The sequence below is a fragment of the Leopardus geoffroyi genome, chromosome A3, assembly GCF_018350155.1.
Source record: "Leopardus geoffroyi isolate Oge1 chromosome A3, O.geoffroyi_Oge1_pat1.0, whole genome shotgun sequence".
Classification (NCBI taxonomy): domain Eukaryota; kingdom Metazoa; phylum Chordata; class Mammalia; order Carnivora; family Felidae; genus Leopardus; species Leopardus geoffroyi.
In genome coordinates, this window is record NC_059336.1 from 17,525,587 (window position 1) to 17,540,098 (window position 14,512).

A 14,512-nucleotide genomic window follows, 5' to 3' on the forward strand; every position below is an offset into this window, starting at 1 on the left:
AAGAAATCAGAGCTAAGAGAAATGAAATCACAACCCAAGGCTGCACATATTGGGCATTTGCTTGCATTTGTCTTATCATTTCCTATCCTGTCTTTCCCTGCCTCCAGCCCTGCCCTCTCTCTGAAGTACCTAGCCTCATGGGAGCTCACCTGTGACCCCTGAAGGACCAGCCACATCCAGGAGAGAGTCTGCCTGGGCTTAGGGAACAAAGGTGGCCAGGAGTTTTATATCAGATTGGTTTGTTTGTTTATTTATCAGCACATTTTTTCCCTGGATTTTTAAAAAAAAATTTTTTTAATGTTAATTTTTGAGACAGAGACAGAGCATGAATGGGGGGAGAGTCAGAGAGAGAGGGAGACACGGAATCTGAAACAGGCTACAGGCTCTGAGCTGTCAGCACAGAGCCTGATGTGGGGCTCGAACTCACGGACTGTGAGATCATGACCTGAGCCGAAGTTGGACACTTAACCGACTGAGCCACTCAGGGGCCCCTCCCTGGATGTTTATATACTTCTTTATCCTTAGCATCCCATATTTTTATGAAGTAAAATGTGTACCTTAATTGTTGTGGTCTTCATAAATTCTGTCAAGTAGATAATAGTCCATTTCAGTCTGAAGATTTAGGTCTTATTTTCACCCAGGAAAGTGAGCTGATAGATGTTGGGGTATGATTTGATTTCCGTTCCCTCAGCTTCTGTCTTCAGGAGTACCATTTATTCACCTGGTGCTTCCTGGTCTGGTGTCTGTTTTCTTTGTCAGTTTGCCTTCCTCCTGTCCTTTTATCTGTGCCTTTTTTTGTGATCCGCCTGCCCAACCCCCCCCCCCCCCATCGCTGTTTTTATACACTGTTGATTCTGCTGTTCACTTCTTGTGCCCTTGTGAATCCTGCAAATGGCATCGTTTGTTTCCCATAATTCTTTTGAGGTTGATTTTCTTTCTTCGTACTTTTCCTTCTCCACTCACCTCTTGAGTCATGGTCTGTAGAGTTCATGTGCCGGCCTTGCTCTCGGTGTCTCCCTTCTTATCCCCCCCCCCATTTCTTCACTGTTCAAAGCATTGGAGGTCAGAGGAAAAGCTCTGTGTCTCATGAGCTGTCTTGTTGGGACCTGTGCATTTTTGCTTGTTCCCCTCACACAACATCACTTTGTTTACCCTGTCTGTGCCTTTTTTTTTTTTTTTTTTTGGCCTCAGCTAAGAAATTGGTGGCAAATAGGTGGATCTTGGCTATACCCGTTACCCACCCTCTTTCACATTTGGAAATGAGGGGGTGAAGGGTGGGGAGTAGTCACCCCTCATCTGAACAACACATGGTATCTGTAGGCCATGCTCTGCCGCCAGGTGGCCTGCTTTCAGATCCCAGCTCTGCCACTTGCAAGCTGTGCCAGCCCAGGCAGGTAGGTGCTTCTCTGAGCCTCAGTTTCCTCCCATAAACAGTGGAGGTAATAGGTCATGATCTCACGAGCCCTGTGTCCGGCTCTGTGCTGACAGCTCAGAGCCTGGAGCCTGCCTCAGATTCTCCGTCTCCCTCTGCCCCTCCCCTGCTTGGGCATTGTCCCTCTCAAATATAAATAAACGTTAAAAGTTTTTTTTTAAAAAGAAAAGAAGAGATCAAAGTGTTAATGATGATATAAGTCAGTTAGATTAGAAAGTACCCAGAGCCTTGTCACTCCCTTTCCAGGTCTGAAGGGCCTGCTCAGTAGTGAGGAAAATGGGCTAAATTTTTTGGCGACTCATCTCTTCTGAGGCTTTTCCCTGGGTTCAGCCAACGTTTCCTCAAATGAGGACACATTCCTGGGATTTGCCAGAATGCCCTCTACTTTCTCCCTGCACTGTTTTGGGAGAGGGAATTGTGTCTGGTGTCTGGTCAGTTCTCATGGTGTGAGCAGGTTGTTCTAGCTCTTGCAAAAGCGTGTCAGAGCATGCGGCAGGAGGTGGGCAGACTCAGCCCTGATGAGTGCTCCCTTCGGTGGATGCCTTGTATCGTTCTTGTTCGGCCGTGTTGCTTACTTTCTGGAATCGGAGGGGGTTATGGCTGCCCCCACACTGCCACGCTTTTACAAAAAACCCACTTATTTTATTACTTTCAAGTATAAAAGCCATATTTGAGGCAGAAAGTCCAGAGAATGCCAAAAGGTAAAAAAGAAGAAAACCATTACCTGCAGTCTCCCTGTCCAGCCTGGAGCCAGTCAGATCGAGGCCTTGGTTTCTCTGTGTTTCTTGGCTTTTTGCTCACTGCCCTCCCCTGCCATCTCATTCCCTTGGGACAGCTGAGCACAGTAGCTCTACCCTCTCTCATATCCCAGTCCTGACATCACTGATGGGGCCGTGGATGGATGGAAGCAGGTCACACGTATGCTGGAAGCATTTACTTTGGACAGGAAGTGAAGATCGCTTCGTGGAAGTTTCCGGGCATGGAGGATGCCATAAGTCCTAAGGTTTTCTGAAATCCAACTAGACAATTAAAGCACTCAATTTTACTTTGGGAAAAGAAAATTAAATAAAGGCAGTGAGGATGGGGTCTTGGTGAAAAGACGCTTGACCTGAAGTTGGAAAAGCTGGCTAAGGGACTTCCTGGCTCTGCCTGTTTACTCAGCCACACAGACATTTGGATTCTGCTAAGAAGAGCAGCAGTAATACACATGTCACACAAGGTTGGGAGGATTAAGAAGGAGATTCAGGGTCTGGCTCATAGTAGGTGCTTAATAAATATTCACACAAGCTGCCTCCTCACGCACGAGCCTTACCAGTTATCTTAACTTGCTGCTGTTGAAGGGTCTCATTCAAACTCAGAATATCACACCTGAGATGTAGCATGGTGCAGACAGAAATGCTTGTGCATCCATCTTGATTCTAGAAACGTTTACCAAGTCTGGAGGTCGGGCACGGTGCTGTAGATGCAAGGGGCAAAGTCATGCCCTTGGGGAGCTCATAGTCTAGTCTCCAGTGGGAAACGTGTATAAGCAAAAATGCATGGAAGGTTTGCACCATACAAAAGAGAGTGACTAGCTTCCAGAAGGTGGTATGACAGGGGAACTTGCTAGAGATGGCGATGGGCTGAGCATAGGTTTTTAAGGGTGAGGGAGTGTCCCCAGGCAGACAGAAGGTTCCATGCAGGGGAAACAGCAAATGCCAAGGAGGAGACATGCCAAGAAGCCCCCGTCCACACCATGCCTGGGGACACAGATAGCCTGTGTGTGGTTATCAGGGCACCAGCCATGGAGCTGGGGGCCAGGCTGTTTGTCACTTGAGGGCCTATATTTTCAGGAACCTACCTGAATCTGTCTTTGGGGGAACCCTGTGGGCTCTGCTTAAGAGATGAAGGAAAATGGGAGGAAGGTGGGCAAGTGCCAACCTTAGACTCAGGCCAAGCAAGGAACCAAGGTGTTGAGAGAAGGCCTGTGCCCTGTATTGCCATTAGGCACCTGCATTCTTGAATCGGCTCCCTAACGAAGTTTATATCTGCATTAGATCACTTGCAAAAGCCAGCCACGGAGACCCCTCCTTATGGAAAGCCTTGGCCCCAGGGGTGTGGGGACAGTTGGGGCTTCCCAGCTGGAGGTCACCTGGTGCCCTGTGATGATATGGTTTCTGCTCTCCCCCCCCCCCCCCACCTCTGTCCTGCAGCAATGGAATGGCAGGGACACGGCCCTCATGGTCACCCGGGTGGTCAACCACAGACGCTTCTCAGCCACGGTCAGTGTGGCGGACACTGCCCAGCGGAGCGTGAGCAAGTACCGCTGTGTGATCCGTTCTGACGGCGGCTCTGGTGTGTCCAACTACGCTGAGCTGATTGTGAAAGGTGAGTGCCCCCAGCGCGTGCTTCTCCCGCAGGCCTGATTTCAGGGGCTGCTATGGCCCCATCCTCAGAGGGTGCAAGGAACTGAGGTGCCTGTTCTCATCTCCTGCTGCTCCTTCCTGTTATTTGAAGGACACAAGATTTCCAGTCCCCCATTCCCACGCTCTGCAAAGAAAGAGGTGAAGTTACTGTAAAATCATGGAATTTTGCATTATTCTTCCAAGTTGAGTCTTACTCATAAGGTCCACCTGTGCAAGCCTGTGGGTCTATAACACGGAAGACATCTCCAAATTTGGCTTTATTTTGCATTTAAAGTTAGAATGAGCCAATGTCCTTGTGTTTTGGTTGTGTTCTATTGCCGTGTTCAGAGAATAGAATTATTTCTGAGGAATTGTTTATTGAAAATTCGATGTAATGACAATATTTCAGAAGGACTTCTGAAATAACCCCCACCCTACTGGCCTTGATTCAATTCTTTTCAATTTTCTTGTTCTTGTTCACCTTGAGGTATTGTTGACATGCTTTACATTAAAATATGCACATTGCTTCCTTTTCTGCTTCCTCCAAGGAGCCGGATATCACATTTATTTTTGAAAGCCTATATAATCTTTGTTTTAATGCTTAATGGTTGTATACTATTTCATCAAGTGAATCATCCCATTTCTTAAAACCTCCCTATTTGTAGTCATTTAGGTAATTCCAGGTGTTTTCGTTTTTGTTTTATCTTGCCTTTGTGCATCAATTAACACCTCAATGGAGTTCTTCCAAAAGAGAACTTTTTTATTCCATTGAACCAGATTATTTCCTTGGATGAGTTCCCTAGGGGTAGAGTTGGTAGGGCCAAAGAATATGAGCATCTTTATGGATTTTTCTTTGTGTCGTAATACTGCTTTTGCAAAAAGTGGTTTGACAGTTTACCCTGGAAAAAAGTAGCATATGGATGTACTCATTTTCCAGCATTATGTTCACCGATTAAAATTTTAATATAGCATAACTTAGTGAATGAAATAATGAACCTATTCATCTTCTGCTGGCTGTAGAATGATACCCAGGGTGTATGAAAGTGAAAACCTGCATCGACTCCCTAGAAGTCTCCTGAGTTGGTTTTCTGGGACAAAGTATGGGTTGGGGTGAGGGCCTTGACCTCTATTTGCTGGACCCCATGTAACCGATAGCCTTGCCTGAACCTAGATTAGGGGTTGTAGTCTGAGAGTTTCTCTCCTGGGCTGTCCTGACTCTAGATGGATATTCACACAGCTGACCGATTGTTATCATTCAGGTCTTAGCTTGAACATCCTCATGCCATCTTCTCTGAGAGAATGTCCCCAGCCCTTGTGCTGCTGGGTGCTCTCTATCACGTCACCTTGTGTACGTGTGATAAAGTACTTATTACACTTTAAAATTTTATTTTTCCTTTATTCATGTTCTTGGTAGTTCTCCATCTTGCCCTTTAGAAGACGAGCTCTGTGAGAATCGAGGCATTTTTCGTTTTGTTCATGGTTCACGAGGTCCCCAGACTTAGCCACGGGCATGGCCCAAGTGCCGAGTTTGCCCAAATACAAAACTGCCAGTGTTCAACTGTTTTGACCTGCGCGGTTGGTCATTTCGAAAGGCTCAACCTTAAAATACTTATTGAATGATGGATGCATAAATGAGTTATTGGCCTCAGCAGGAACTCATTTCATCTCCATAATGCCATGTACACTTAAGCTGAAGATCAACAAATTAGGCAGTTATGAACAGAACAATCAACAGAGGGAAAAATCATCTTAAAATCATTGACATTGAGTGCCATTAATACATAAAAGAAAGCATCATTTCAATCACATTAGGCTCATATGTCTGCTGTTTTGGTGCCATAAGATTGATTTTGGTAACACAGTGGCCTCTGCAGGCCTTTTAGGCACTAGGTGAATATGTAATTTCCTGAGCCGCCCCCTGCAGAAGTTCATTATATCCCTCCTGTGGCAGCCTCCTGCTCTGCGGTGGGGACCCACCAGAGAACAGACTGTGTTTGCTCATGCTTTCTCTCCACGGCCTTGCCCACACCTTGCAGGTGCCTGGCACCAGGCCGGTAAGGAGGTAACAGGATGAGTGAGTGGGGCAGCTAGTGTAGCACTCTGATCTTTTTGCACAATTGGAATCAGAAAGTGCTTGGTTTATTCTTCCTTTCCCAGTTGTGGAGGAGGAGATGTGGGTTACCAAAGTCCCAAAGCCTTTGGGACTGAGGACGGCATCTCCATGGGGAAGCATCATTGCCTTGGTTTGAAAGGGTGGTCAGGGTTCATTGGGACAGTGATTGATCCTTTGTGGGCTGTGCATGGGCTGGGGTTCGGGCTTCTGGGGGAACAGTGCACTGGCCACGTTTCTCACTATGATCCAGGAGCCCTGCTGCCCCCAGTGCCTTCACCTACAGCGCTCGCTGTTCTCTTTTCAGGGACGTGCTGGGTGTCCTCCTTCAGAGGTCTCCTTCACAGTGCGCCTTCTCTGCAACCTGCTCCCCTCTTATTACATCTTGAGAAAGGCTTTTATGGCAGGTGCCTGGGTGGCTCAGTCAGTTAAGTGTCTGACTCTTGATCTTGGCTCGAGTCATGATCTCACTTCATGAGTTCGAGCCCCACATCGGGCTCTGAGCTGACAGCACGGAGCCTGCTTGGGATTCTGTCTCTCCTTCTCTCTCCCCTTACCCCAATAACACAAGTGCTCTCGTGTGCACATGCTCGCTCTTGCTCTCTCAAACTTTTGAAAACAAAGAAAACCTTTTGGGATAGCACTTGTTTGTAGCGACCATTATTTTTCCTTTTTTTAGTTGGTGGCAAGCTAGAAGCTGAGCCCCTTGAATGTAGAAGTCATTTCACATATGTGATCTCATTTAGTCCTAACTATGGCACTGTACCTTAGTTTTATTTTAATTCATTTTACAGCGGGGAGAACAACCACAGCCAGGTTGAGAGACTGTCCTAAGGGGCAGAGCTGGGGTTCCGCTGGGTGTTGGCTCATGCTATTTCAGCCATCTTTGGACGGCCTCAGGGTTGTGACCTTGTTGGCACCTGGTGTCATGATGTCAAAAACAGTGTTGAAGGCAACCAGACTGCATGCAAACTCATGACAAGAGTCTCTGGAGCTGCTGTTAACTTGGCCTTTTAACTCCTGCTTTCTCCATCACTGCTCCCCTCCTCTCTGGAGTGGAGTACTTACTACCTTCCAGATTCCAGGGGAAATGGATTTAATTCTTTTTACCCACATACTCCTAAATAGCTAACGGTTGCCAAGCCAAGTAAAATGAAAAGCAGGGGACACCCAGAAGCAGCAGTGATGTCTGGCCAGGAACCCATGTGAAGGCAGCATCTGGGGGAAAGTGTCCTGTGACTCACTGGCCTCTTGGAGCCCCTGGCCATAACTGAGCAGGATGGCTAGATACTTTAGTACTGAAATATTTGCACTTAAAAAAGTAGGGGCACATGGGTGGCTTAGTCGGTTAAGTGTTCGACTTCAGCTCCGGTCATGATCTCACGGTTTGTGGGTTTGAGCCCCGTGTCGGGCTCTGTGCTGACAACTCAGAGCCTGGAGCCTCCTTCGGATTCTGTGTGTTCCTCTCTCTCTCTGCCCCTCCAGTACTCACACTCTGTGTCTCTCTCCTTCAAAAATAAATAAACGTTAAAAAAAAAAATAAATAAACATAAATCTTCCTTCTTTCAGGGAATGGAGAAAATTTGAGAAGACAAAAGTATTTTTAAGGGCTAAGTCTTGTCTTAGGGGATGGCGCTCCCCAAATGTAACTTCCTGTTCCTGGTTTACACATCACACAGATGGTGTGTGCTGAGGGGGAGGCAGCTGACCCCTGCCACGCCACGTGTCGTAGAAGGAAAACCAGCCCTGGGCACATTTTCCCCCAGGTTTTCTTCATTTTATCCCAGTTCAGACACAGGAAAGTGCCCTGATGCATGGGTTCAAATCCAGGCCTATCTTGTCCCAGCACTATGACCTTGAACATCAGCCTCTTCCGATAAAGCTGGCTCATCTGGGAATAGAGATGTAGGATTACCTACCTCAGAGTGGTGTGTGTCCAGCCAGAGGATTCAATGAGACAATGGATGTAGAAGTTCTTAGAACAGTGCCTGGCTTGTTGCCCTTAGAAGTGTTTGTTAAATAAACAGTCGTGGTTCGTGTGATTTCCCAGGTAAGAGAGTAAGAGATGGTGAAGGACTGGGTGGGTGTGTGGGGATAGGATGCATGACCCAGTGGTGGTTTGATTGCTATCTCTGTGGCCTTGGAGAAATCATGTAAGGCCTCCTCTGCAAAGGGAGACTGGTGGTCTCTCCCCATAGAGTCATGTGCTGATCATGGGGAAAGGGAGGGAGGAGATATAAAAGTGGGTGCTGACATGTGGGCTTGTTTGGGTTGACAAGTTTGGGTCATGGATCATGGGGTTTGGGTCATGGGGTCCATGCTAGGTCAGATGCCCCAGGTCCCCTCCTGTGTCCACCACTGGTGAGCTAGGAATCTTGGGAGAAAGGAAAAGTAGCTGGTCCTTCTTGCGCTCAACCATTTGACCACATGGCAGCACTCGTTCAGAACTCAGGCCATCCTGCATTTGGGAGGTCGCAGGGCCCCTCGGTGCCCAAGGGTGCCCAGAGATGGGTGGAGCGCCCTCTGACAGTGTCCATAGCAGGTGTGTGCACCGTGCCAAGTAATGTCTCTGTCTAAGTAGATGTGTTTATGGCTGGCTGGCTTGTGCTTCATGTGCTATCCCAGGATTGTGAGCATCAGCGCTTCAGAAGATACCATCTAATTTGAGTGTAGGTAACATGAAATTCTCAGGGCAACACAGATAAAAATGAAAACAAATTGGAATTACTTAATTCTGAAGAGCTGTTTATTGAATTGTGATAATGTACCTGGGTATACATTAGATTATTCTATAATTGAGGTTTTGCACAATTGATAGTCCAGTCCCTCAACCTGCCTGTTCCGGACCAGTGCTCACAAATGCACTATTCTCTTCCCATTTCTGGATTTCCTCCTCTCTTAGATTTCAAGATGTTTTTGCTTATCCCAAGGACATAGGTGTCTTCAGTCCACATTATGCAGGTATGCGACTGATGAAAATTTGCTAAGATAAAAATTTGTTGCTGGCAGTGATTTTTGAATCTGTTTTCCAACTCCATATAACAAAAGTAGAAGTCTGATACCAGCACTGAGTGCCTGATGTTCTGTTTTAAATACTCATGTGACTTCCTACCAGGGCAGCTTGATGGGATCAAGAGTAGGGATTTTGGATGTGAACACACCTGAGCTTCAATTTCAGTCCTGCCCCCCCCCCCCCCCCGGTCTGGGTGACTCCAGGCAAATTAGGTGTTCCCCCTAGGCCTCAGGTTCCTCATCTGTTCAATGGGATGAATGTATCTAATTGGATCCATTATGAGAGGGAGACAATACATGTATAGATCCTGGTACAAAGTGGATACCCACACAGTTACATCTGTAACCATCAGTAATCATATTTTACTATTATTTAAAAAGTTCTTTACTGCTTATTTTTGAGAGAGAGAGAGAGAGTACACAAGCAGGGGAGGGACAGAGAGCAAGCGAGAGAGAGACACAGAATCTAAAGTAGGCTCCAGGCTCCGCGCTGTTGACTCAGAGCCCAGCGTGGGGCTCAAACCCATGAACCATGAGATCATAGCCTGAGCCAAAGTCGGGCACTTAACTGACTGAGCCATCCAGACACTCCTATATTTTACTGTTGTTTTAAGGGATAGTACTCGAGTACATTGTCCGTTTTTCCTTGTCCTACTTAAAGGAACAATAACCTGTAAGATAAAAGTTTAAGATCTCTCTTGGAAATACGATGGAGATCACCAAAGGCAGCCTATTATTCAAAGTCAGTTGCAGAAATGCTTCATTGGGTTGCATTGTCTTTTTTCCTAACATTTTGTTGGAGTATTTAAAGATCTCGTGGAGTTGCATCAGGTTGGGCCACATGGAGCCTGCGGTGGCGGCAGTGGTGAGTGTGGCCCCTTGGTTCTGGAGCACATGCTGCGTGGTTGACCACTGCCACTCACGTGGCCCATTTTGCTGACATCACTAGTCTGGTTTCTGTAGGCATTTGAGTTTACAGCCGCTGGTTTAGAGACTGCATGGCTGGAGTGGCAGACTTGGTCCTGCATTCATTTGTTTGAGAGCTGAATGAGCCCCAGCTCTGGGTCAGATGGTGTGGTAGGCCCGTGGTTTATTGGGAAGAATCATGCAAGCCTATACTGCACGGCCATTTAGTTTGTGCTCAGCATCTACTGTCCTGTGTTACTAATCCTGATGACCCTATTCTGTAGGTGCTGTTAGCATCCCCTTTTACAAATGAGGGCACAGAGGCTCAGAGGGGTTCAGTAGCTCTCCCAAGGTCGCACAGCTTGTGTGTGATGGAGCCAGGATTTAAAGCCAGGTCTGCTGGTGCCTCAGACTGAGTTCTTTCTTGTATACATTTCTTACAAAATTCAATATAGTAGCCCTGTAATTGATGTAAGCTGAGGAAATCGAGGGTGGGACAGTTGATACAGTTTGGAAAAGCCCTAGAAGGTTTCTTCAAGTGCTCCCCTCTGAGCTGGCTCCTTGGCCTGGCAGGCTCTTGAGCAGAGACAGCCTGGGCCGCTTTTCAGACATGAGTGGGTGACATGTTTGAGGTTGCAGATAGAGGCTGGGGGATATATTCGGAGTCCGTGCCAGACAGAATTGGAGCTTTATTCCATAGGAGTCAGGGGGCTCTGATGGAACCCCCGTCTGTGCTCCGTGGACAGTAGTGCGCACACACTCGTGAAGCTGGGCCTCTGTATCCATCTGTTCTCCTCTTGCCTGGTCCCTTCCCATGGTCCCGTGCAAAGCCCTGGTCAGGCAGGTGGCTTTGGTAAAAGGCACAGCCTATTTGGAGGAGTGAAGATCAGGGGCATTCAGGACTGGGATCCCTAGAAGCAGACTCGGCAGGGATCTGAATGCAAGAGGTTTGTTTGGGATGTCAGGAGGTGAGGTGAAGAGGACGGGCATTTCCAAGCAGGTGACCATGTGGAGCTCATTCCTACTGGGGAAGCCTAGGATTCGGCGTGGACTCCTACGATGTGAGAGAGTTGGGATATTTGTACCCTACCTCCCACCAGTCACTGGTCGAGGGCTGTTCCTGGGGTATTCATATCCTGGTACTTCAGACTTGTTGCACAGGACAGGAGGGGCCTCGGGGGCTTTGGAGAAAGCCCACAACCATTTAGATTCAGATAGGACAGTTGGAAGTTGGCCCCCACTCACTGACAAAATAAGGCCTGAGAGAGGGAAGCGTGGGATCCAACAGTTTCTGCTACCCAGACCCTGCAGCTTCTGCAGGCTTCCAAAGTGACGGAAGCTGTTGGCCTGTGCCTGGTCAGTGACCGCAGCTGTGAAGGGCTGCTGCATCATGCTAGGAGAAGAGGCAGAGCCAGTAACGGCTCTGAGCATGTAGCTTGGGCAGCCACAGGAGCTCTTCCAAGGCCGATATCAGAACTGGACTTGGGAGCATCCGTTTCTGTTCTCTGCCAGCCCTGAGAGGCCAGGGGGACCTGGGGGTGGGGGTGGGGGCACCGTTTTGCTCAGCAGTCAGAGAGTGGGCTTGAGGTAGAAGATCCTGGGCTGGAATCTGGCTTCTGCCCTGTAAACAACTCCCTAGGTCTACCTAGAACCCTGCCACACTCTCCTACCTCTGCTGTGGACACCTGAGTTCGGGTTGGTACACCTTTCCTGTACAGAGCAGGATAGTCTATATTTTCAGCTTCGTAGGCCATACAGGCTCTGTTGCAGCCATTAAACTCTGCTGTTGTGGCAAAAGCAGCCATGGGAAATATGTAAATGAGTGAATGTGGCTGTGTGCCAATAAAACTTTACTTATGAAAACACGCAGCGGTCTGAATTTGGCTCCCAGGTCAGTTTGCCAGTTGGTGCACAGGACCAAGCTCTCCCCCTCTTTCAGTTGGATGACTGTATCAGCTCTTTCCATGTTCCACCCTTGTGCCACCTGAGGTCTAGTCTCCATGCAGCTGCCTGAGTGATAGTTTGAAAACAAGTTAAATTGTGGCATTTGCTTGCTCAAAACCCTCCAGTAGTTCCTGTCATACTCAGAATAAAATCTAAGCTTCTTAACATGGCTTCTAGATCTGGCCTCTCTGTCTCTTTGATTCCTGATCCCCCCACCTCCCATATTTGTCCTTTTATTCTCTTCTCCAGCCACACTGGCCCATTTCCTCTTCCTTGAACCATACCATGATAGTTCTGACCCTAGGACTTTTGTACTTCCTGTTTGTTCTCTCTTGGCTTAAAATGCTTTTCTTCCAAAGAATTATGTGGCTCATTTGTTTAATTCCCTCTGGTCTCTGGTCAGACATCAGTGTCTCAGAGAGCCTCCCTACCCTGAGTACCTTATCTAAAATAGCACCCTTCCCTACCTCCTGTAAAGCTGTATCATTGTTTCAGTCTGGGGTTTTCTTCCCAGCTCGTATCAGGGTTTGTCATTGTCATTTACTTCTCCGTATTACATAATCTCCTGAAGGCAGAACCTCTGTAGGTTTTGCTTCCTGCTGCGTCCAGGATAACTGGCGTGTAGAAGGCGCTCGAACTTGCTATATCCATCATCATCCTCAGTGCTCCCTACACAAGCCTGCAGTAGCATTGCAGGTGACTCCTCACCCCTTCCTGCTCCAGGGTTCTGTTGTTGTTGGAACCTTGGGCTTCCCTCCTGTCTCTGGACAGGTTCCGTCCCCTTCACGGGTACCACTTTTTATCTTTTCCTTTAAGTCTTGTTTTCCTTTCCATCATTCTTTCCTTCATGGCTGTGGAAGCTTTAAACTTTACAGTTCCCTGCAGTACTGCTGTGGCCTTTGTCCTCCTCTGTTACAGTCCGGGGTCTCAGTTGACCTGCCATGGCCATGTTACTTATCCAGTCTGCCATGGGGCCATTCTGATGGTCGTTTAAAAGAGACCTCTGGGTTGTCTTTTAGTGCCGGTCAAGGGAAGGCTGGTCTCAGGGTGAGCCCTCCCCCTTCCCTGCCGAGTCCTGCCCACTCGAGTGTACCTGCTTCAGCCCATGTCTCCAAGTTTAACACCTTTTCATGTCAGTCTTGGCCCATCTCCACCCCCTATCCCCTGTCTGACCTTGGCTTTCCAGAAAGATGCTATGCAAAGAAACTTGAGCACCTCCATCTTCTCTGCAGCCGCCATTCTCAGCAGGAAAATATCCTGATGCTCGGGTTCTTAGTTTCATCTTTCTTCAGTCATAACTTTTATTACCGGGTTGCTTTGTTTGTTTGTTAGTTTGTTTGCCATGGCTACTCTTGGCAAGAACACCTAGATTGCAAATCAGAGGTCTTGGGTTCAAATCTTGGAGTAACTATGTGAATTAGGAGTGTCACCTCTTGACTCCCTAATTCTAAAACGGAACAATTGTTCCAACCCCCCTAGACTTGAGAAAGGGGTCAAGAGTATGTTCATCCTGTGTCAACAAAGTGCTGCCCGTATGTTCATGCTTGTCTTCATCAATTGCCATCAGCCCCGCATTTGTCAACTGCCCAGCCTTAGCCCCAACTCCCTCCTTCTTGCATAACGTCACTGCTAGCTCTTCATCGGAAGGGAAAAATGACAGATGGGAAGAAAGTGGGAAACTTAACTTGAGCATATGTGTGTAGGGGGGAGGCGAACCGGGAGAAATCTATGTATATTGTATTCTATATGGGCACAAAGACCAGCTTATTTTTAAGAAAGCGTAAATGTGGATAAATAAAACCTGACAAGTATTGGTTTCCTTGAATTATTTTGACTACTTTATCAGCTGCATGCTGATGTGTTGCGTTAACACTTTTAACGCTTTTGGAAATTAAATCAAATGGCAATTGCATTAAATCCTCATTCACTTGGAACATTATCCTCCTGTGTTCAAATGGAAGAATTATCTGGGGTGTGGAATGAGCTGTAAGGTCTGTCATTAGCTAACATTTGTGGACCATTTATTGCCTGCCAGACCCTGCCCTGGATCTTCCACGTGAGGTTCTGTTGAGTCCTCACCTGCTCCCATGTTTCAGATGGGAACGCTGAAGCCTGATTCCCCAGCCTACTTAGAGTCTCACTGCCTAAAATCTGTCCTCTTCCTACTGTAATTGAGACTTTTTTTCTGGCTCTCCTAATGCTAATTTTCCATAATGTTCTATTCTGTGGCAGATACTCATGGCATATTGCTTCTGAGAACCCAAGTTTCAGGCCCAGTTAAACTCGATTAAACCATGGGCTCCAGATTCAGAAGGGATGCTGCAGGTCATGTTCTCTGTCCCCGCCCTGGAACCGAATTCCCCTCTGAACTGCTATGCATGGCCTCCGTCCATGCCGCCTACACTTAGGGTTATTCTGTCCCCCCGGGGACAATTGGCAGTGTCTGAAGACCTTTTTAATGGTCATACCTGGGAGGGTGTGGAGGCCAAAGATGCTGTAAACGGCCTACAATGTACAGAACAGCCTCCACAGCAAACAGTTAGCCAGCCCCAAGGGCCAGTTGTGAAACCGTGACCCTGACGCCTCCCCATGGGATGGTCTTTTTATCCCTGGTGCTCTACACTTCATGTACAATCCCATGGGCTTCTGGCCAGGGGTGGGGGGATGACATATGGGAGAAAGAAGACAGAGGTAGTTACATGGCTATGAAGAAGTGATTCAGCT

At 47.6% G+C, this 14,512-nt stretch overlaps 1 protein-coding gene across 15 annotated transcripts in view; it reads left to right on the forward strand.

Annotated features, from left to right (window-relative positions):
- PTPRT (protein tyrosine phosphatase receptor type T) overlaps positions 1–14,512 on the forward strand; it is a 1,070,511-nt gene that overhangs the window by 388,920 nt on the left and 667,079 nt on the right. For all 15 annotated transcript variants that reach the window (XM_045444560.1, XM_045444565.1, XM_045444561.1 and 12 more), the window contains one exon: positions 3,625–3,799. In XM_045444560.1, coding sequence (XP_045300516.1) covers positions 3,625–3,799 — 175 coding nt within the window. The remainder of the gene's footprint in view (positions 1–3,624; positions 3,800–14,512) is intronic.